At 40.9% G+C, this 22,786-nt stretch overlaps 1 protein-coding gene across 3 annotated transcripts; it reads left to right on the forward strand.

Annotated features, from left to right (window-relative positions):
• Nucleotides 1-829: 829 nt before the first annotated feature.
• LOC125727217 (uncharacterized) lies at nucleotides 830-5,147 on the forward strand. Of its 3 annotated transcripts, none has more exons than XM_049003987.1 (3): nucleotides 830-2,097; nucleotides 3,347-4,737; nucleotides 4,968-5,147. In XM_049003987.1, exons 1-2 carry the CDS (start codon nucleotides 1,986-1,988, stop codon nucleotides 4,090-4,092), a joined length of 858 nt encoding a protein of 285 aa, XP_048859944.1. In that variant the 5' UTR covers nucleotides 830-1,985; the 3' UTR covers nucleotides 4,093-4,737; nucleotides 4,968-5,147. The 3 variants fall into 3 exon arrangements, with proteins under 3 accessions (XP_048859944.1, XP_048859943.1, XP_048859945.1); XM_049003986.1 differs by having other exon boundaries at nucleotides 3,347-4,620; XM_049003988.1 differs by having other exon boundaries at nucleotides 3,347-4,503.
• Nucleotides 5,148-22,786: the final 17,639 nt, after the last annotated feature.

Genomic DNA, 22,786 nt, shown 5'->3' on the forward strand with positions numbered 1-22,786 from the left:
AACAGTACTGGACACACTTTAAGTGTCCGGCCTTGGTTGTAACTTAATTGTTGCAATAAAGACTGAATTTGGATCTACACCAGCGGCTTCTGACTTCTGATTTAGCAGGGAATGAAAAACCACAAAACTAACATTTTGCCTTTTTCCCCATCTGTAACTGTTATTATGTTATTATCATTTAGAACTGAATATCCATACTCCCTTTTAATCTCATGCATCTTTTTTATCATTCCCCAGACTTTACTAATGTCAGTTTCCCGTCCTACTGAATTACAGAAGGACCTCCAAAACTCCCTCTTTGCTCATTTAACTACCCTCCTTACGTTAGCCTGCAACTTTTTGTACTCAATCAAATTCTGAAAGTTGTGAGTACTTTTTAACATTGTAATAGTTTTGTTCCGAGACTTAACTGCAGTATCACATTCCTTTGTTTACTATGAGATCTTTGGTTAGTCTGCTTTGCTGCCTCTAGAATTACTGCATCATGGTTAGATTTCTTTTGTCCGACATAAAGCCGGCCCTGCAAAACGTCACCTAACGTCACCAAGTCACATGGTACAAAAACCTACAAGACGATCGTGACAGATCGTGCAGCACGTGCAGAGAGCAAGTAAGATCGTGCAGCACCTTTCAGCCGGCGTAACTGTAAATGTCGCTACTATGTGCCCCTGGCTTATTTTGTAAATGTCTCGTAAATGTTCTTGTTTGTTTTGTTAATCTTAATGGTCACTGGTCAGCTATTACTTCTGTTGTAATTTAAAGCTTCAATAACAAAAATAATAAAAAAAACCTCTCAGCCGGCTGCACAAACTGGAACTGCCTCCGTGACACAACTTTGCCCTTATTGGCTGAACAATTTTAGTCACACGCATGACGTTTGTATCTCTGGAAGTTCCGATACGTTATCTGCTATTTCTCCCGAAAAGCCTGTAAAGAAGTAAAGTTTCAATAAATGCTCTAATAGTACACATAAGTTAATCATTTATTTATTGTTAGTTACTGTAATGTTGCGCTGGTTTATGTGTTTAATCGTCTAGTCTGTGAAGAAGGCATTCAAGTAAGAATTGCATTGTATTCTGTGCATGACAATAAAAACTTTGAATCCTTGAAATAAATGTATTTGATCTTTTTCCTGGCAGCTATCTTTTCACTGCTAGCACTTTGGATCAGGAGTTGGTTATTGTAGAAGAGGTAATGTGCATGCAGGTGATATTTTTATAGATGTATCTACACCCTTTTGGAAGTGCGGCCATCTCAGTCAGGTCTCGCACTACGAGGAGTAGAAGTTGTCTAGTTTGGCTGCTGTCAGTTTATATTACAAGTTTATATTACAGTTTATATTATTATATTACACTCCTGCAGCCGCCGGCAGATGGCGCTCCCCCTCACGTCAGCTGCAGTCAGACCTAAGTGAAGTCGAACGCACCCAACGCATTCCCAATTATCAAAAAAACCCACTAATTGAATGGGTCGCGTAATTATCGCTATGAATTCTGGGAGTCTGTGCAACTTCAAGACCGCAGCTCTCGTGTTACTTATAACAAGGAAGGAACATTATTCTATATTTTTAATGGCGACCGGATGATTGATTGATATAATGTAGTGTTTCATTCTATATCCTGTTTTGATAAGATATCGACATTTCGTAAACATTCGATATACAGTTAAACCATAATTGGTCCGTCTTGTTTCTTTGTCACCCAGAAACTTCACAACTGTGTTGTGAGCGGATTTTCAGCGCTTATATGTTTTTAAACTTGTCTTAAAATTTTGTGGTACTTCTACGTTTCTGCGCTTTTGTAAATGTAGATCGTATGTTTTGTCATTTGATTAAAGCGTTTGAAGACTTTGCAGCGCGCTGACACCAATCGGCCACCGTAGCTTAGCAACCGAATCATAACAATTCTTTTCCGTTTAGAGTTTTCATTTGAACATTTAAAGCAGCTCAGACTTGCAGTTTATCAGCAAGAGAGAAGACGCGAAAGATGTCCATCGTGAAAACCACCGTGAATCTCCAGAGGATTGACTGGCTGCTGCCGAAAGGTGCAGTCAGTGTGCGGATCGCCCCGGAATACATCCCCGGTCCAGTTGGCCGAGGTAAGGATGGCAAAATGATGCCCAGACTAACTCAGCACTTAAAGAGTTAAAGTCAGAATATGCTTGACTAGTCTTCTTGAATCTTCTGTTCTATTATCTTGTTTTAGAAGTACATGTCTAAATAATAAAGTAGTTCACCTTTAGCTTTAATATACGGGAGTCTTTTTACATGTCTACTGCATTATATTATATTTAAACATCAGAGAAAATCATCATGAAGTGGTAAAGTAACAGCTGAATATGTCCTAATATACGGTGTTTCCCCGAAAATAAGACAGGGTCTTATATAAATTTTTGCTCCAAATGACGCGTTACGGCTTATATTAAGGTAGTATTTTCCCAAGTATAACATGCTACAGTATATTTACCGGTATTCATGAAAAAAATCCACATTTATTCAAACACAGACATCATGTCATCTTCTAACAGTATCTTTCCATGTAAACAATTTGACGGTGAATTTATTCATGAACAAAATTCTGCTGTATACTGCATATGTTTATTCAAATATAGTCGTAATGTCATGTTCTTCTGGAACATCATCGTAAATCTCCAAGTTCCAAATTCCGTCCTGAATATCTCGCAACTCAATTTCCTGTAGAACCAGTGTCCCCAATCTCTCATGTTTAGCAATAGCTCTGTCCTTAAATGAGCGCCTCTTGTCCATGTAGCCTTCTCGTAGTATAACCGCATCTCATTCTAGTTACCGTACAATCAATGGGACAATAACTAGGGCTTATATTACGGGCTTCTTGAAAAATCATGTTAGGGCTTATTTGCTGGGAAACGCGGTAGAAATCAGAAAAAGCATAAATCTTAGTTTGGTACCTTGAGAGTGAATAAATAATGCAACTTATGGAAAGTGTAAGATATGTAAAGGATTTGACTTAATAGTCAGTTATTGATGCCAGCATTTGGATTGAGTGGGCTGCTATATTTGATGCACATGAACCTTTCCAGTGTTGTTTTTCGCTGTTGTTCTGCGTATCAGGGAATCTGTGCACAAACTGGCTTGTTTTTATAGGTCAGGTTCCCCTGCTGAAACGCAGACGGCCCAAGTCAAGACCAGCGCATAAGTTTCCCAAGCGTGTGTTTCCTGTATCCAATAAAGACGGCAGAATTTTTCTTAGTGTGCAATACCGACTGCCAAGTGTGATATCTGTGATGGTTGTGATGTAGTGTTGTTGTACAGTGACATAATGTTTCATTTAAATTAAATATGCTGTCCCCTGTCTTTATAATCCCAAAGGACAAACCAGTTCCAGTGATGCTGGCCGTCTGAAGAAGTGCCGCACCAGGCCGCCGGCAGCCAGCTCCCTGACCACGTCTGCCTCTCCTGGATCTGCTGCCATCCCGGTGGCAACCAGCAGGGGTCAGCAGGGCACAGGCCGCCGTAGAAATACGGCGGGAGGCCGGTCAGGGCGAAGAAGGAGGTATGACCAACAGAAGGGGTTAGAGCCTAAGCCCAGCTCACCAACCTTCTCCTCCTCTTCATTTTTATTTCCGTCTTCAGCCCCCTCCTCTTTTGTTTCATCCCCATTTCTTTTTATGGGCTCCTCTGTTTTATCCCCACACTTAGTCACACCTGTAAGCCCAGCTCCACATCCATATTCAGCTCCAGGCCTGGTTCATCTGACCCCTCTGCTTCAGGCTCCAGCACAGGCTGTAGCCGCCTCATCTCACCTGGAAAAATTCTATTGGTTGTATAACTATTATGTAACCAAGTACTCTAAAATGACCTATGACGCCAAGTGCTTTACTGAGTACTGGTGTCAGGAGTTTTGGAACAGACATTTAAATGAAATTAACTTAGCGAAACAGGGGAAGAATGAGGATAATGAGGGTACTCATTCATCCAAGAGGCGTAGGATTGATGAAGATGAGTTCATCTTTCCTATTGATGCACTGGAGCAGCTAAGTACCATGCCCAGGGCTCAGGAGATGGGTGTGGAAATGGGCTATCAGTCAGATGCACATAGCTACATTTCCCTGTAGATTCAGCACATAATTACACGAGAGTTGTCATACATACTTAGGATAAGATAAAATTAGGTTATGTTACCATATAGTTCTATAGCATAAGGTACTATAGGATAAGCTTAAGATAGGATAAGGTTAAGATAGGACAAGTTAAGATACTCTTAACTTGTATGCCATTTTATGTTTTACAAAGACATGATAAATTACCATAAGTTTAGGATAAGATTATATGAGATAGGATTGCATAGCATAAGATAAGAAAGATAGGATAAGATAACATAGAATAAAATTAAGATAGGATAGGTTACGGTAAGCTTAAGATTGTATAACATAGGATTAGATTAATTATAAATAAAGCAGTCCTCCTTAGAGGGGGGGTGGTGGAGGGAATATTTAAGAAATAAAAATAGGATCAGTTAACATAAGGTAAAGATAAGATTGTATAACATAGGATTAGATTAATTATAAATAAAGCAGTCCTCCTCAGAGGGGGGGTGGTGGAGGGAATATTTAAGAAATAAAAATAGGATCAGTTAACATAAGGTTAAGATAAGATTGTATAACATAGGATTAGATTAATTGTAAATAAAGCAGTCCTCCTCAGAGGGGGGGTGGTGGAGGGAATATTTAAGAAATAAAAATAGGATCAGTTAACATAAGGTTAAGATTAGATTGTATAACATAGGATTAGATTAATTGTAAATAAAGCAGTCCTCCTTAGAGGGGGGGTGGTGGAGGGAATATTTAAGAAATAAAAATAGGATTAATTCAGAAGGTTAAGATAAGATTGTATAACATAGGATTAGATTAATTATAAATAAAGCAGTCCTCCTTAGAGGGGGGGTGGTGGAGGGAATATTTAAGAAATAAAAATAGGATTAATTCAGAAGGTTAAGATAAGATTGTATAACATAGGGCTACAGTGAAGAAATCAAAAATTTCAAGGCAGCATGAAGGTAACGCACAATCAGGGATGTGCAATTTCTGAGGCATGTATTCAAAAAAAGTATTTTAATTGTGTTTTATGATTCATATTTGAGTTCATGAAATAAAATGTTTTTTTCTACAGACTTTGATCAGTGTTTTTGTATTTTGTAAAATACGAGAAATACTGTATGCATGGTAATGTCAGGTGTGCAAAATGTTTGTGCTAACAAAGGACACAGAGCCCCTAGAAGGGCACAGAGCCCCAGGGAACTTCCAAGCAGCAGAGCAGATTCCAACAACCGAGGATCAAAGGAAAGAAAAGATACTGGCAGGAAGAAGATGATCTTGTGGCCAAAGGTTAAAAATGTAGACGTTTGGAGAACAAATGTGTTACAAATGAAATATTATTTGAAATGTGCTACAGCTTAATCATTTTATCATACATCCATCCATCCATTTTCCAAACCGCTAATCCTACTGGGTCGCGGGGGGTCCGGAGCCTATCCCGGAAGCAATGGGCACAAGGCAGGGAGCAACCCAGGATGGGGGGCCAGCCCATCGCAGGGCACACTCACACACCATTCACACCTACAGGCAATTTTTTAGCAACTCCAATTAGCCTCAGCATGTTTTTGGACTGTGGGGGGGAAACCGGCGTACCCGGAGGAAACCCCACGACGACATGGGGAGAACATGCAAACTCCACACACATGTAACCCAGGCGGAGACTCAAACCTGGGTCCCAGAGGTGTGAGGCAACAGTGCTAACCACTGCACCACCATGCCGGCCCACAAATTTAAACAAATTCATTTTAAATAACTTTAATCTCAGAGCCAATTGCCATGTGCCCACAAATATTTCAATTATTATTGTTTATGATTATAAATGCCGAATACATTACTGGAGCCTTCGATTTAGCATACACAGTGCCCTCTACAGGATTCTGTCGAAACAGCATCTCTCAACCTCGTTCACAAGATTTGTCTTTTTCACAAAATGTTTTTCTTTGTAAATCCCAAAATCTTCCTATAAATGTATGTATGAATGCTTCTCGTCTTTTTCAGTCACACGAAGCCTTTATAAATGAGCTCCCCGATTAATCTGTTTACATGAAAACATCTTAATTGCGTTAAGGCATGTAAACGTAGCCACCTAACGAAAGGTAACCACGTGACTTAGCAGACTGCATGTTCCTCATCTCCTCTGTATGGACCATAGAGCTGTGTATCGGAGAGTCTGACAACACGCTACGTTTCAAGATACAGGCATTACAATTCAATGCGCTGCTCTATTTTACCATTCTTTTTTTAAAAAATCTTCTTTTAGAAAAACATGGCACATTATAGAGAGCACACCACCAAATGGATGAAATCTGAGTAAAAACATTTGATTTTTAACGCAATCAGAATAAAGGGGTCTGCATTTATCACTGTCCCTGTAACAATCCAGCATCGTAGCACTACAGCTATTTCGGATTCAGCCAACGAATAACGTTGCTAGTCAGCAGCCTTGTGCAAGCTACTGAAAATTACTAATTACCAATTACTGCATATAAAAGTAATTATAATAAGGGTGGGATTCGACCGTGTGTCTGCCTGGGGGGTCGCCGGCCAGGATCGCCAGCAGTTTGGACGTGTGGTTGGTCATCAATGTGCTGCATCAGCGTCTGCTCCCTCTGCCTGACCTGCCCTGTATAATTACATAATCAAGGAAAATAACAGTGGGCTAAAGGTTGCATAGTGATCACAGTAACATCGCGTCGATGTTGAAATACATGGTGCAAACAAAAGTAGTGGAATTACACTGACGAGTTACTACCAACACTGCTAGGCAGCTAGGTTTGCTAATGCTAACGTTAGCAGCGCACCCATATGCTACTTCCTCTCGCAAGATAAGGCAGCGTTACTGTCACTGTGTAAATACAATGAGATCTCTTTGGAGCAAGCCTGTCGATACCATGTTAAGTGTAAAACCACAAGTAAAATACCTAGAAAAATAATAGAAATATAGATGGTGCTGAACCATGGTGAACAGTGGAGTCATAACAGAGGCTGTGCGTTGTGTTCAGTCACCTTTCACTGTAAATCACACATGGGTTCACAATCTTTTGTGTCTGCTCTGAATCCCTCAGGGCTGGAGTGAAAACTCCATTCACACTAACATGGTGCCAAGGGGTATTGGGTAGACATGATTCTATCCTTTTTGGAAGTAATTTGTTTTACTGATTTAAATAAGTTTAAAAAAATTTCAAAATATAAGGATAGCTCATTGTATCCAAAGGGATGTGCCAAGCTTGCAGTGTTGATGTGCTGCCACCTTCTGGGAAAATGATGAACTGATTTTCAGATTAAGAACATGTATGGTTTTCTGGTATCAGGTGAGAACCGTTCATGCTGCGAACCTATGCTTATGGGTTAGGGTTAAGCTTGGGTCTAGAGCTCAGGGTACTTCCAGGCTTGGAGGCCAAGGGTAAGGTCTCTCTTTCCCCATGTAAGCATTTAATGATGATCCAGCACCAGGGCTTGGGTAAGTCACCACGAGTTGGGAGCCTCATTCCCCAGGTAAAGGATGAACGATGTCCATCCATCCATCCAGGTAATGCTAATACTTAAAAGTAAATAGCATAATCATACAATGATAAGAAAGAGAATAAGGCAAAAACATTTCTTGAAATTTGGCCTGAGGGTGGCGCTAGAGTGATGGATGGATTGAACCCAAATTTGGTATGAATAGTTGGAACTGACCTCTATCGATGTGCCAATAGACTCCCATGGCAAAAAGCATAATAATAGTGAAAACTACTAAAAACTATAGGTATCCTAATAATAATAGACTGTCATCTCTAAATTGCCCACAGTGTGTGAGTGAGTGCATTCCCTGCAATGGACTGGCATCCCATCCAAAAGTATGCCATTGTGTCCTATGCTACCTGGGATAAGCTACAGGCCCTCGTCTCCAGGATATGTGGTACGAGGATGGATGAATAATAATCATGTTTATTTCAATTTCAATTATTGGCAAATATAAACATGTACCAAGGATAATAGCAATAAATACAGTATGCCAAAATAAATGCTAGAGGAGAATCCTGCAATTCCTGCCCCAGTCCTGGGTCTGGGGAGTTTATTCTCACTGAGATTGCATAGGATTCCTCTGGCTGCTGTTTTTCTCCCATACATGTGAAGTGCTACTTCTTCATTGCCCACATGTGAGCCAGTATGTGAGCCCTGATCCGGGCTACCATCCCACCCAAGGCATTTCCATTGTATGCTGCTTCCTGCAGTCCTGCAGTGGATAAAACTAAAGGACAATGGTTTGTTGATTTATAGCACATGTATTATTATATTTTATATTGTTCAAATACACATTACTCAGTAATAACTTAGTAACTACTCAAGTACAAATGATGAACAAATACACTAACTTATGATTAAGAATGAACGAACGTGGGATCAGTATATAACTAATACTTTCTGGTTAATTAATAAATTAAGTAAGAGTGTACTACTTCAGGGGCGGCATGGTGGTGCTGTCATGCCCGGCTCGTACGATCCTCGTGTGTGCCACGCCCCCTGATTACCCACGTGTGCTTCCCTGATCTTGCCCAGCTGTGTCCACTTATTTTCGTCCAGTCTCGTCTATTTCAGTCCATGACTTGCCTTAGTTTCTGGTCCGTCATTGATGTTAGTTAGTCTTAGTGCTGTCTGCTCCGTCCCGATCCCGAATAAATCCCTGTTTTCCCCGTACTCCGCCTGCTTGACTGCTTCCTGCCCGCTTGTCAGCCTGTGCGCACTACCCGCTTTAACCAGCGAACTCTGACAGGTGCACTGGTTAGCTCTGTTGCCTCACACCTCTGGGACCCGGGTTCGAGTCTCCGCCTGAGTCACATGTGTGTGGAGTTTGCATGTTCTCCCCATGTCGTCGTGGGGTTTCCCCCCACAGTCCAAAAACATGCTGAGGCTAACTGGAGTTGCTAAATTGCCCGTAGGTGTGTGTGTGAGAGTGAATGGTGTGTGAGTGTGCCCTGCGACGGGCTGGCCCCTCATCCTGGGTTGTTCCCTGCCTTGTGCACATTGCTTCCGGGATAGGCTCCGGACCCCCCGCGACCCAGTAGGATAAGCGGTTTGGAAAATAGATGGATGGATGTACTACGACATTATTTGTGCCCCCTCAAGTAAAGTGTTGCTCCTAACTCATCTGGTCTTTTTATATGTTGTTAAAACATACTGAATTAATCCCTGCAAGAAATTCTTTGAGGGGGTTAGAGAGAAAATGCAGGAGACTGAATCCAGGACCTCAGCTATATCTTTTTTAAGTGTTTATGTGTAAACAGTCAAGACTTAACTATATGGGCTCATACTAAAATTAAAAATTCATGGCAAAGTGTTACTCCATTTTGAACAATATGAGCAGAGTATGCACAACCTTTTTATGTGAGACACAGCTATATGCACTATATATTTGTGCTTCCCCTAGACTTCCTGAGACCTTAAATAGTGTGACATTTGCAATAGCGAAAGCCTTCGTTTTAAAGATGACTTTTCATGGTTTCACTTGAAATCATGTGGAAAGATCACATCTCCACCCACAAAGCTCTTTCATATTTCCTGAGAGCCTGCTGCAGTGGGCTCTTGGGCAGGCAATATTGTATGTAACAGACCAATAAAGGAGGATCACTGTTTGAGGGTACTATTATAGCACTTGATTTATATTACTTATTATCCTCAGTCTTGATAGAATGGTAGACTTCATTGATAAGGACCTACAGTGGTCTGTCAGTAAACCTACAGCTTGGACCACTACCTTAATTTCAGATCAGGTCAGGTCAGGTCAGGTTGGGGAGATTGCACTGGAATAGGGTAGTAGGGACCTTGCGAGCTGGATCACCCTCAGGGAATCATGCCACATGGTCATAGTGCTGTACCTGACACTTACAATGCAGGTAACCTGACTCACGCGGGACTCCCTGAGCAACCACTCATTTGACACGAAGTTAAACCAGTGGTACCCAAGGATTCTCCGAAGAGACACAGTACCAAAGGAGTCCAGTCTTCATCTCTGGTCACTGGATAACGTCCATGTCTAGCAGCCACACAGCAAAATAAGGAGCACCAGGAGACCTTCACCGTCTTACAAAAATATCAGGAGTGCCACAGACCCCATTCCAGCGACTACATGACCCCCATGCTCTCCCAATCCATCTACTGACATGATAGGAAGAGGCACGAGAGACATGAATGTCACTGCTGAGGTAAGTGATCCTCTCAAGGTTGACATTCTCTCTTTTTCTGAACTACATTTCACTGTAAACAGTACATGTACTGTAGATTCCCATTCATATTCCATTACTGCTTCTCCAGTACAGGGAACTGCTGTGCTGGGAGCTTACAACAGGACCCAAGGTACCCAGAGTAGTATACACACAGTCACAGTTCACACAGTCTGTTGATGGAAACTAGTGAACACAGAAAACTTGCAACATTATACTGATTTTTTGTCAGGGTCAGAACTGAACTCACAGCTCCGTAATTGTGGGGCCATGGTGTTACTCACTGAGCAAAACAAGCTCATGTCTGGATGTCTGCAAAGACCCCTATGAAGAGAAACAGAGAGGACCCTGTAACTTTGCCTGGATTAGGGTTAACAGGGTCCTGCCCAGGGGCGATTTTAGCCCATTTTTGGGGCTGCTTCAGTATCCCCAAAATGAATAAAAGCACCCCCAAGGATTTCTAAAGATTTCTAACTTTTTTTGACAGTTCATGCTGTTTATGTGAGACAGTATTAAAATATGAAAAAGCATTCAGATGTAATATTTTAATAACTAGTATAGATACCCCCCCCCAGCCCCGAAAAATGGTTCGTTCCAGCTTCACTCTCCGCTACTCTGACTGGCTCCAGCGCTCCTGCCAGAGCAATGGTGGCTGAGACGCATTGCAGCAGTGGTGTGAGTACTTGGCTTAAAACAGGACATGTTAGCTGCATTTAACCTTCAGTAACTCTTTCTTTATATAGTTAGGTAGTAGGAGTCTGACCATGTCTCTTATTAGCTGAAAAACATTACCCTCACAGGTAAACTGCAGTGTTGAAAACACGTTTTCTGACGATGTTTGCTACTCTACAATCCGCCCTACTCTGTAGGAAAATCAGCAACATTTTGACCGTCCTGTTGCTCCCATTGAAATTTATATAGCCTAAATCTACAAACTTAAATTGCCAACCGTTTCACCAGTCCTCTTTGAAATGGAACGAGAGAAGCTGGTTATTTTTTCATGTTCCGAATATTAAACCTAAGGTAGCTAACTGACTGGATGCCCATTAACTTCATAACTTCTGGTGTGTGTGTGTATTTTGCACAGAAAGACAGCCAGGTTCATAATGGATATAAGGAAGTTTTTTCAAAAAAAGGACGGGCATTCAGATAAAAGGAGAAGATCATGATCTGTCAATCAAGAATAATGTTGGATCAGTGTTTAAATAGTCATATATTTTATTAAATGCAAACGTGGTTTGGTTATTTGCCTTTTGATTGAAAGTACACTGAGAGAAGAGTTTTTTTATTAGTGATGTCAATAGCATTTTTTTATATTAATGTAATTTCTTTATCTAATTGAATACTATCTATTTGTGTATGATTGTCAGTTCAAAGAGGGAGAGAGGAAAGAGCAGATAGTGAGGAGAAAGTACAAGGTCAGGAAGAACCAGGTAAGAAAACAAACAGGGAATAGTCAGTGACAGGCAAAACAGAAACTGTTAAACTGACAGAAAAAGATCCTAATTTTACTCATACAATCTGGAAGTTGTGTTCTCTCTATATTAAAGCTGCTATACAGAATCTGCAAAACAAACTGTGTTGAAGCAGTTTGTGCCTCTTTAACAATATTCTAACATAACATTATTATCGTTAATTGGGCAGAATAAAATTAATGATATATTTTTCTTTGGTTCAGCCACAAATCTACAAAACCTCAGCCAATAGTAGGTAGGTCAACTTTTGGACCATCTAGTCTGTATGACTGCCGCAGTACGTGCCCCCCACATTTGCATTAAGTCAGAATGAGCATCCTAAGAACGTGAAAATTTAGCTGACATTGAAACAAGAAGAAAAGGGAAGACAATGCTTAGTATATTCGAAATATGAATTTAGTATACTTTAGGTATTTTAATTCAAAGTTTTGTACTTTTTTGATTGAATTGTACATGTTTGAAGTATTTTTATTTTCAAAAGATGCTTATAACTTTCCTCCAAGTACCACAATGGGGAGCTCACGTACCAGGTACCACAGTTTGAGAACCATGATCTTATATCATTAGACTTCATTCTGAAATGTAAACAGGACACCTTCATTACATTTTCCTATTTATCGATCTGATTTACTGTTTGGTTAATCTCATTACACAAGGAGGCGAAGAACAGGGAGAGACTCCGAGAAAGCAGACCAGGGAACAAGATGAGGAGAGGCAGAAAGAACCAACCAGGGAAAGAGATGAGGAGAGACAGACAGGGCAGAGTTCCAGTCAGCAGTCCAAAGATGTTCAAGATATGGCTCTTGATTTGGGGGATAAGACTACTGGTCCTAAACAGGTAAAACTGTCCCAGTACCCTCTCACTCAGTTTGGCACACAAAAAAGATCCTTCCAAGAAAACTGGTTCAAAAGCTTTAAATGGTTAGAATATTCTTTATCCAAAAAAATGCTGCTTTCTGCTACGCTTGTCGAGTCTTTGACAAAAGTCTTAGGTATGACACATTAGTGAACGATGGAGTCAGTAATTGGCAAAAGGCACTGAGCAAGTTTCAAAAACATGAATCCACTCAGTCACACAAGGACAGTGTAGTTTGTTGGAACAGCTACAAAGCAAGTCTGTCACAAGGCAATATTGTGGAACAGATAGAGGCAGCAAGTGCCGCAGAAGTAAGTGAAAGAAGGGAGTACCTAGAACGTATTGTGGCAGTGACCTGCTTTTTGGGGAAGCAAGGAATATCATTTAGAGGTCATGATGAAACAGAAGAGAGTGACAATAAAGGGAATTTCTGTGAGTGCATAAAACTTTTGGAAAAGTTTGATCGATTCTTGCAGAGGTACACACCCCCATGAAACACAACATACATCTCTTGTAGTAGTCAGAATGAGATGATTGAATGTTGTTCACAAGAGGTAACTGCAGCTATTGTTCATGAGATGACGGAATCACAGATGTATGCCATTATGGCTGATGAGGCCAGAGATGGAAAGACAGAACAGTTGGCTTTTGCAACTGTCAAACACACGCTGGGCATGCCAGGTTCGTTCAGTAATGGCTGTGCTTAACAACTTCCATGCCATAATTGAGTGCCTCTCCACTATCAACATACCTATTGCGGTGGGATTAAAGGCAAAACTCAGTCAATTCTCCTCAGTGTATTTGCTGATTGTTTTCAAGGATCTACTGTCTGTAACCACATGTTTAAACACATACCTACAAAAGGAGACCATAGATATTGCCCAGGCACAGACATATAAAGATGCAGTGGTTGAGACTCTGAAGCAGAAGCGCAGTGATGCCACTGCTACTGATATTCATGCAAGGACAAAGGCTTTGTGTGAGGCAAACCAGGTAGTTGTTTTGGAGCAGTCTTCTGGACAGAGGCAGAAACGAAAGAAAATGGATGGATTTGTTGTTAAGTCAACCTGTGGGGCAGGCAGTGAAGTCTGTGGCTCTTCTATTTCTTAAAAGGAAATTGTTGTTTCCTTGTCTGGACAGAATGATCTCTGAACTTGAGAAGCGTTTTTCTGGTGTTAGTCAGGAATTGCTTAATGGGATTCAGGCGTGTAGTCCAACCTCAAACCAATTCTTGTCTGAGCCTCATTTGTCAGCCCTGGCACTGCATTAGCATATTGAACTTCGGTTAGAGGAAGTTGCAGTTGCCAAAAACTTTTTGAAGCTCCAGAGTGAGGCTGGTGCCATTCCAGATATGTTAACATTATACAAACTTCTGGATAAGATCTTCCCCACACTGAAAACTGTTATTCAGGTTGCCCTAACAATCCCAGTTAGCAGCTGTAGCTGTGAGAGATCTTTCAGTGTCTTGCGTCGGCTCCATACCTGGCTGAGAAGGACCATGGGTCAAAGCAGACTCCAGCACCTGGCTGTGATGTCAGTTGAGAAAGAGATGCTTGAGAGAGTTGACCACCAAAAAGTGACAGACAGATTTGCCAGCCACAAGGTGAGGCGACATAGGTTAAAATAAAAAAACAAATCTGCAGAGTCATAGTAGTATCTGCAGTAAAGATCTTTTCATACATTGCATACATTGTACCATAGGCAAAGTTGCCTCCATCTTTATAATTTTTTTTATTAATATTTTGTACATTTGTGTATTTCACACTGTTCTATTTTTGAGGGTATTCTTTATGTATCTGTATTATATTATACATACACATTAAGAGTGAATCCCTGTCCAAAAAATGCACTCCGTTTACTTTTTACTCACTATTAGCATCATTCATTACTCTCCTCCGGTAATTAAGGTTAGGATATGTATTTTTTTATTCCAATCCATTCTTCTTTTGCAGTTGTGGTCTTTTGCAGCATTTAAAAAAAAAAAAAAACTTTATCAAATTTGATGGTCTTGTTAAAGACTTTTCCAAAAAGTGTTTTGCTTTTCTTACACAAATGTTGGAATTAAATTGTTAAAATGTACAAAACAGTCATGTCATGTTTTTTGACAAGGACCCAGGCACAGAGAAACTCTTAGGATTTAATAAAGAAATTTGCAGACTTGCACAGAGATGGTAAAATGATGACTGATGACGGAGACGAAGACAACAGACGAAAAGGACAGGGAAGAACAGGGGTTTAAATGCACAAAGGAGACAGTCAGATAGAACTCGGGACAACTGGAGACATTTAAGGATGCGGGGACTGAAAGAGGCAGGGAAAAAGTCTCATTGTGACGAGTAAAGTGTATCTTGCCTTGCTGGGCAGCTCTCTGGGTGCTCAGCACCCCCAAAGCTCTGAACCTAGAATCGCCCCTGCACTACAGTTTTGCAGTCTGTTCTGCCAAACAATGTATTAAAAAGTGTAGTGTTATACATGACACTGTAATTAATTCAAGAGATGTACAATCAAGTTATAATAGTGTGATTATCATAATCACACAAATATATGAATTCCTCCGATGCTGAATTAAACAACCCTTTATGCTGTCCCTTATGTGAATTAGTAAAAATTTCCACACCTTTTTCACTATAGCCAACCATTCTCTCCATAGTCATATGCAATTCCAATTCCCCCTTTTATTTATTTTATGGCAGACAGACAGCAGTGTTTCCCCTATCATTATATTAGGGTGCCCCCCGCAGAAGGTCAAGTTAATCTTATTTAATTAAATTTTCTATATAGCGTCAGATCACAGCAGAAGTCATTTACTGTAAGATTACTTTTACTATAGAAGAGCTCTATACATTGTCCTTTTAATAAACAGATTAAATAGCCTTTTGTTATTTATCTTATTTGCACAACAGCTTGTCATTTTTGTCTCTATACCAGAGGTGCCCAATACATCGATCGCGATCTACTGGTCGATCGCAAAGAGTGAGTAGATCGCATGACATAAAAAATAGAGGAAGGATGACGCGATCAACCGCGCCAGCTGCTGCAAAACTCCAGTAAGCAACTGAGTCGCCTCCAATTTATTTCTACTAAACTTAAGAGAGGGTATAAAACTGAATGGGGGAGCAGGACCAAGTACGAAGCCAATAACCTACCACTTCCATACGGAATGAAAGGAGGAGTATTTTTCCCCACAAGGTCATCTTCGAAGTGCGTTTGTTTCATCTGTCAGTCTACCATTGCTATTCCGAAGAAGGGAAATGTGGAGCGGCATTTTCGGACTGCTCATAAAAACTACGGCATTAACTTCCCTCCGAAAAGCGAGCTAGAAAGACAAAGGTGAAGGAACTAAAATCCCAGTTCAATTAAAAAATGCTTCATTTATGCCAAAGGGAAATTAATAATAATGATAAACAATATTAAATAATAACAATAATAATAACAACAATAAATAATAACGAATATCTATAAATATATAAATAACAATATGTTTTGCATTTTTATAGTAGATCATTTTGACTTGGTCATTCATAAGTAAAAAAAAAAGTGAAAAAGTGTGGACACCCCTGTACTACACTTTCGCGCACGGCGGAGTTCCGTCCCGATGCGCGCTCACAGACACGTGCGCGCACACACAGGTGAGCACACTCCCACCAGCGGACAGAGAGCGCACGTCAGAAAATATGTAGCGTCAGCCACCTGAAAAGCAGAGAAAAATATCAGCGTTTTTTTAAACGCTCCCAGGGTGATAAAGGCGTTTCACAATGGAATTTTCTGCTTTAAACTATCACCATTTTATGCTATCAGCTATCATTTTTAAAGCCTAACAGTTAATATATTTTCAGCTCGAGCCAAACATCCGCAATAGGCTGCCAGGAGACCACCTTGTAGCTTTCATGCGGATCTCAATAAATAGGCCTGACGTTTCTGACTTCCCATATCAAGAGGCTCTAGAAATGTTCTCTTTTTTCCCCTTGTCCTGTCTGGCAGCTTTAGCAGAATCATGGTCTGAATGCACTGCTGTGCCAAACATGCTTGCTTTACCATAAGGGGCTCTATAAACTCTGTATAGACCCCTCATGTTGATCTATTTCTTTTTATGTTAAATAAATTTATTTATTTCAGTTTCATCATGTAAAAACATTGCAGTGGGTGAGCTGGCCGTAGAGGAGGGACATATTAGGAGGGGAAAAAAGAAGGAAAAGGAGAAAAAAAGACAGGAAAAAGAAAAAAAAGGAGTGATAGATTCAGAAAGGAATAAACAAAATTATAGCGTGCAGAAAGTAACACAACTATACAAGCATATAAAATCTTAGTGTGTGCTTGGATGGGTGCGTGCAAGTATATGTACATGTGTGCTCAATTGTGTAGGCGAGATGCAGGCTAGCGTGCGTGCCCACTCACTCAGAGGTAGAGTATTGGATGCGTGTGGAGATGTATGAGACTGTATGTAGTGTAGGGGTGAGTATGACTGTTGAGAAACTAAGATGAATTTAAAATTGACGGGCGCTGCTTGTGAACAGCTCTCCTCCACATCACTCCCCCATCAAGACCCTGAATGTATATGGTCTGAGTAAAATTGGGGGGCGGCAGCAGCACAGAGGCGAGTGATACCACCAGCCTCTGAGTAGTGCCCCCGCCCCCCAAGGCCCCGTGTGTATACTGGCATGTGATGACTAAAGTGCAATTAAAACAGGGGGAGGCAGAAGGCCGCACAGCACAGTGAGTAAGGCCACGTAAATGGCCCTCCCCACCGTAGTATGCACGGCATACACCCCCCCCCTCCCGAGGCCCTACATGTGTGCGCGGCATATTGTGAATGAGGGGGGAGAGGGGCTGGGATTCATAAGGCCAGGGGGCAGATTGCTCACCCCCTGGCAAAAGAGAGCCAGCTAACCAGCTGGCTCAGTAGGCACCCCAGCCCCCCACCGCCGAGCGGGAAGGAGCGGACCCGGGGCCCCCGGCGACCACACCCCAGGGCACTGCCAGCACCACTTGTGTATGCTTGTGTACACTTTGCTTGGCGTTGTGTACACTTTGTGCCATTAATTATGCTTTGCATTGAGCATATGGCAACATGGAGAAAATGGGAATGTAACAGAAATGTGATGCAGAGAAAAAGTAGTGAGAAAACGTGGGAGGAGCCTTAAGTGAACTAAAACAGTGCAGGAGCCAAAGCAACATCGCAAAGTGACAACAGCAATCAACAGGGGAAAAACAAGGGACAAAAAGAAAGAGAGAAGAAAAGGATAATAATAATAATAATTATAATCATAATAATAAAAGAAGAGAGACGATGACAATGCCTTAAGCTCATTAGACCGGCAATTATTATTATATCTAGATCTCTTAGATAATCTATGGATTATTATATCAAGATTGTTGGTGTGGATACAGATCACCTGTTGCAGATTCAGAACAGCCAGGGGGTGGAATTCTGGTGGCAACAGAGCCGTCCGCTGACGTACAGTTTGTCGACCGCAATGACAGCAAGGGAGCCTCCGTCGATGAATGTTTTCCGTATAGGAAACAGGATCTTCCTTCTTTCCAGGATATCCTTGGGAAACTGGTCGTTGATACTAAGGTTCGTTCCTTTTAGTTCCCGGCCGCGGCTTTTAACCAGTTCTTTTTGTTTAAAGTGCTACAATTTGGCCACTATTGGTCTGGGTCTGCGTCCGTCGGGTCTCTTCCCTCCTAAGCAGTGAACGCGATGGAAGCTGATGGTTTTTCTGTGTCTAGTTATTTTGATCAGTCCTGTCTATTTCAGTCCATGTCTGTCCTGAGTTCATTGTCTGTCATTGATGTTAGTTGGCGTCTGATGTTTCCCGCACCTAGTTCATCCAATAAATCCCCGTTTCCCCGTCTTCCGCTTGCCTGCCTGCTTCTTGCCTGCTCGCCTGCCCGAACGGCCGCCCGCTTCACCCAGCAATCGCGACCAACCCTGACAGCATGTTTCATGGCTTCACTGCATTTCCCTCCACAATGATCATCTAACTGATGAAGTTGAAGACAGAGCTAAAAATTAGTTAAATCATGACTTCAAGAGTTATCCAAGGGATAAGAGATTCTGAAAAATCAGAGATGGAACTACTGGTTGGGCTGGTCATTGCCTCCTTTTTCTAAATGAAGTTTCAAACTACTTAATTAATGTATGTAAATCTGTTTTATAATGTTTAAACAAAAAGCTTTTAATGGATTTGCATCTTATATATCCTACAGTGTGCTTGTGCATTTGATTCCTCCTTGATTCAGGTGAAACAGAAAATAACTGGCAAGAGAGACAGAGAGAAACTTCTGGGAAGATTTGTTGTCCAAAGTTGAACTGAGTGTCCAAACCCTTTTGGATGTCAAATTTCATCTAGGTTCATCTAAATCACCCATTACCCACTGTAATCCTTTCAATACCAACCTCTGTAGACGTCACACAGCATCACTGCCAACAAAATAAGAGGGTTATAGTTAAATTAGATAAAGGAATTTTGTGTAAAATTTGCCAATCCGGGCTTTCAGCACCATGGCCAGCAACCTACTGTTGCTTAAAGGTGCATTATTATGCTCACTTTCAGTTTAAAATTGTACTTTTAGGCTCTACTAGAATAGAGTTTGCATGCTTCAGTGTTCCAAAAACACATATCATTTCTCATTAATGCACATCTCTATTCACCCTCTGTCTAATCCCACCCCCAATGAGTCCAGTGTGGTTTGATTGGTCAGCTTACCCTTCATTCCCCTGTCTTGCAGTCGGCAGACGGATCCTTGCAGGTAGACAGCCAATAAGGACTGTGTTATGAAGAGACCTCATCATGTTGTGAAAGTAAGGGCTGGAATTCCAATGAGGTGTTTTAGGCAGATGAGAGAAGAGTGGTTTCTGTGGTGAGAGTTACTTCCTTTGCTATGTACTTTGCGTCTTAAGACTTTGCAATCATTTACATGCACCTGAAGCCATATAACACACTAATAGAAAGGAAAAAGCATAATAGGTCACATTTAGTGAGTGTTATACCAGTTTCCAGTACATTATTTTATATGTAAGTTACAGGCTGAGAAAAAAGTGGGCTGTCCTGATTTCATGTCTTTCATCAAGATGGTCACTGATTGGTGGGCTCTGAGGGGGAGCTGTGATCTGAAAACCACAACCATCCATGCATCCATTTTCCAAGCTGCTTCTCCTACTGGGTCGCGGGGGGTCCGGAGCCTATCCCGGAAGCAATGGGCACGAGGCAGGGAACAACCCAGGATGGGGGGCCAGCCCATCGCAGGGCACACTCACTCACCATTCACTCACACATGCACTCCTACGAGCAATTTAGCAAGTCCAATTAGCCTCAGCATGTTTTTGGACTGTGAGGGAAAACCGGAGTACCCAGAGGAAACCCCACGACGACATGGGGAGAACATGCAAACTCCGCACACATATAACCCAGGTGGAGACTTGAACCCGAGTCCCAGAGGTGTTAGGCAACAGTGCTAACCACTGCACCACCATGCCACCCCCTACTTACGATTCGTAAATTATTTATTAATTTAAAACTTTCTTTGATTTAGTAAAATTGCAATTAGTGTAACAATATGGAAAAGAAGAGATCAGGAGGGGCTGAAAAGGTCAGGCTAAGAAAAAAAAGAGCGTTGGAGGAGGATGCAGCCAAATGTGCCAAAATCACAGAGATTTTTTCAAAAGAATGAAAAGAACTGGAAACAGGTAAATGTTGCAGGTAAACCTGCAGCAAAATATTAAACCAATTCAAATATTAGTGCATTTCTATGGCTTATCATGACAGATCAATGTGTTCACAAATGTAATTTTAAGAAAAAATATACATATAAAAATCTAAAGCACAATCTATGGATGCAGTAAAATGACCATTTAACCATTTTGTAGTTTCTGACCAGCAGAACCCTGTCAGTCGGTGTTCTGCCAAGAATGAGGGACTGATTAGCAGTGAGGATGCCAGGCTGGCTGAGAGGTCTGCTATTAAATATGAATTAAAGTTACTTAATATACTCATGCACACACACACACAAGTGATAGATGGATTCCATATGAAATTCAGATATTCAGAAGTCGATGAGATTTACAGTTTAGATTCAGAGGTAAACTACACAGAGGTGTATTAGTGAAATTAAAAGACTGATAAGTCAAATGTTTTTGTACAGCATATTTCAGGCACAAACATATTGTGATGTATATGAAAAGATATTTTGACACTTTCAATCACTCACTGACTCCGGAGCACTTGGAGGCCTTTGTGCTGATGTGCACAGAGAAGGAAATCCTTATGTTTATAGATAATGAGACAGTAATAAAGAAAGTTGCAGAGACCATTACACTACTCAGGCGGCTGTTACTGTTATAAATGTTATGCTATTGTTGTTTAAGCCATTTACAGTTAAAAATCTGTATAGTAGTGCAACATGCCTCACGTGAAGAACTGCGAGATTCATTTTGATATTGTTTTATTTGAAAAGATATTTTGACACTTTCAATCACTCACTGACTGTTGTTAAGCCATTTACAGTTAGCAATGTGTATAGATTAATTTTGATATTATTTTAATTATTCATTTGACTAGTGTTTCGTTCATATTTGAAAAAGCAAATAAAACTACTGAATAATAAGAATTGAAATCGGGAGCGCGCACCGCTCTTTTCTTCGATTCGAAGGGAGAAAAGCCGTATAGTTCCGTCAATCTAAATGTGCAACAGGCATATTAAATTGCGTTTGCACATTTAGAAGCCTGGGCCAGTTTCTTAAATACGAAAGCTGCCGTAAAATGCACCCTCCCGCGCTGCACGTGATGTGACATTTATGAAATTCAGTAATAATTATCTATTTCGTTAAATGTGTTGGTTGCTAACAGCCTTTAGTGATAGAATCAAAGGAGAGAATTGAAATGGATCTCCTGCCAGGTAAGCCGTCATAAAGACAAACATCTTATTTGTTTAGGTATTTCAGATCACTGCATGTAGCAGAACATTCTCTTCACTGTGGAGTAAAATAAATAACAAAATATGTATAAGTCATTGTTTACAAACTAGCAAACTAATGACGAGACATAAAAATAAATAGCCTACGTTCTCGTTCGGAGCTCATCGTCTAACGGTTTATCAGTTTTATATGGGTTAAATACAGCCTTCGTTAAGTGACACAGTTATAAATGTGCAAACGCAATTTAATATGTCTGTTGCACATTTAGATTGACGGAACTATACGGCTTTTCTCCCTTCGAATCGAAGAAAAGCGCGGTGCGCCCTCCCGATAGGGGACGCATTTCACGTCACGGGTACAGAATTCAGCACAACACCTGTTCCTCCGGAGAGGTTGGAATCCAGCCGTTGGATGACTGCAGATACACTTGCCTATGATCTAGCTCACAAACGTGTAGTCCACACACTGTTCCACACGCCTGCTAATGACGTCATTACCTGGAGACTATGGTATTTTATAATCCAAAATCTTATAATCTAAAGTCCCTAAAATCGACTTTTGCGTCTATCAAACGGCAATTATGTCAACCGGAGGTCTTGTTTTGTCAAGCAGAACACAAATAACTGGACGTGATCACAGTTTACAAGTTTTAATAAAGTCGGCGCATAACAGTGACAGACATCTATCGCGATATCCACCTCTGCCCCGTATCCTAGCAACGCGACGTTCTAGAATCTAGAACCATTACTATATATATATAGGCTGGGTAGAAAGTTTTTATCATTTGAGAAACAGACGCCTTGGAAGACAGCACCTCTTTAAATTCAAAATGAGCCTCCTTAAATACATTAAGCAAAGGAAACAGTTCCAGTACAGTGTCTTGCACGAGGACGATTCAGACACTAAAAGTGGAACTAAAATGAAAATGAGCTTCCTACAAAACTTGAAGAAGCTTTGCAAGGAACGAACACAGTTCCGCAACAGTGTCTTGACTGAGGACAACATAGACACTAAAAGCACAAATAAATGGAAAATGAGCTTCCTGAAGAACTTTAGGAAGTATATTGAGCAAAGAAAGCAGTTCCAGTATAGTGTCTTGTCTGAGGACGACACAGACGTGGAACATGATGACATGACTGGGGCTGGAGAAGAGATGGTAAGAAAACAACCTAAACAGTCCTTATAATGCAATGAGGCATCAGAGTACATCTCATTTTTAATATTAGAATCCCCTGCTGCTTTATGTTTCTGCATAGCGCCCTAA

Source organism: Brienomyrus brachyistius, unplaced genomic scaffold (genome assembly GCF_023856365.1).
Source record: "Brienomyrus brachyistius isolate T26 unplaced genomic scaffold, BBRACH_0.4 scaffold92, whole genome shotgun sequence".
Classification (NCBI taxonomy): Eukaryota; Metazoa; Chordata; class Actinopteri; order Osteoglossiformes; family Mormyridae; genus Brienomyrus; species Brienomyrus brachyistius.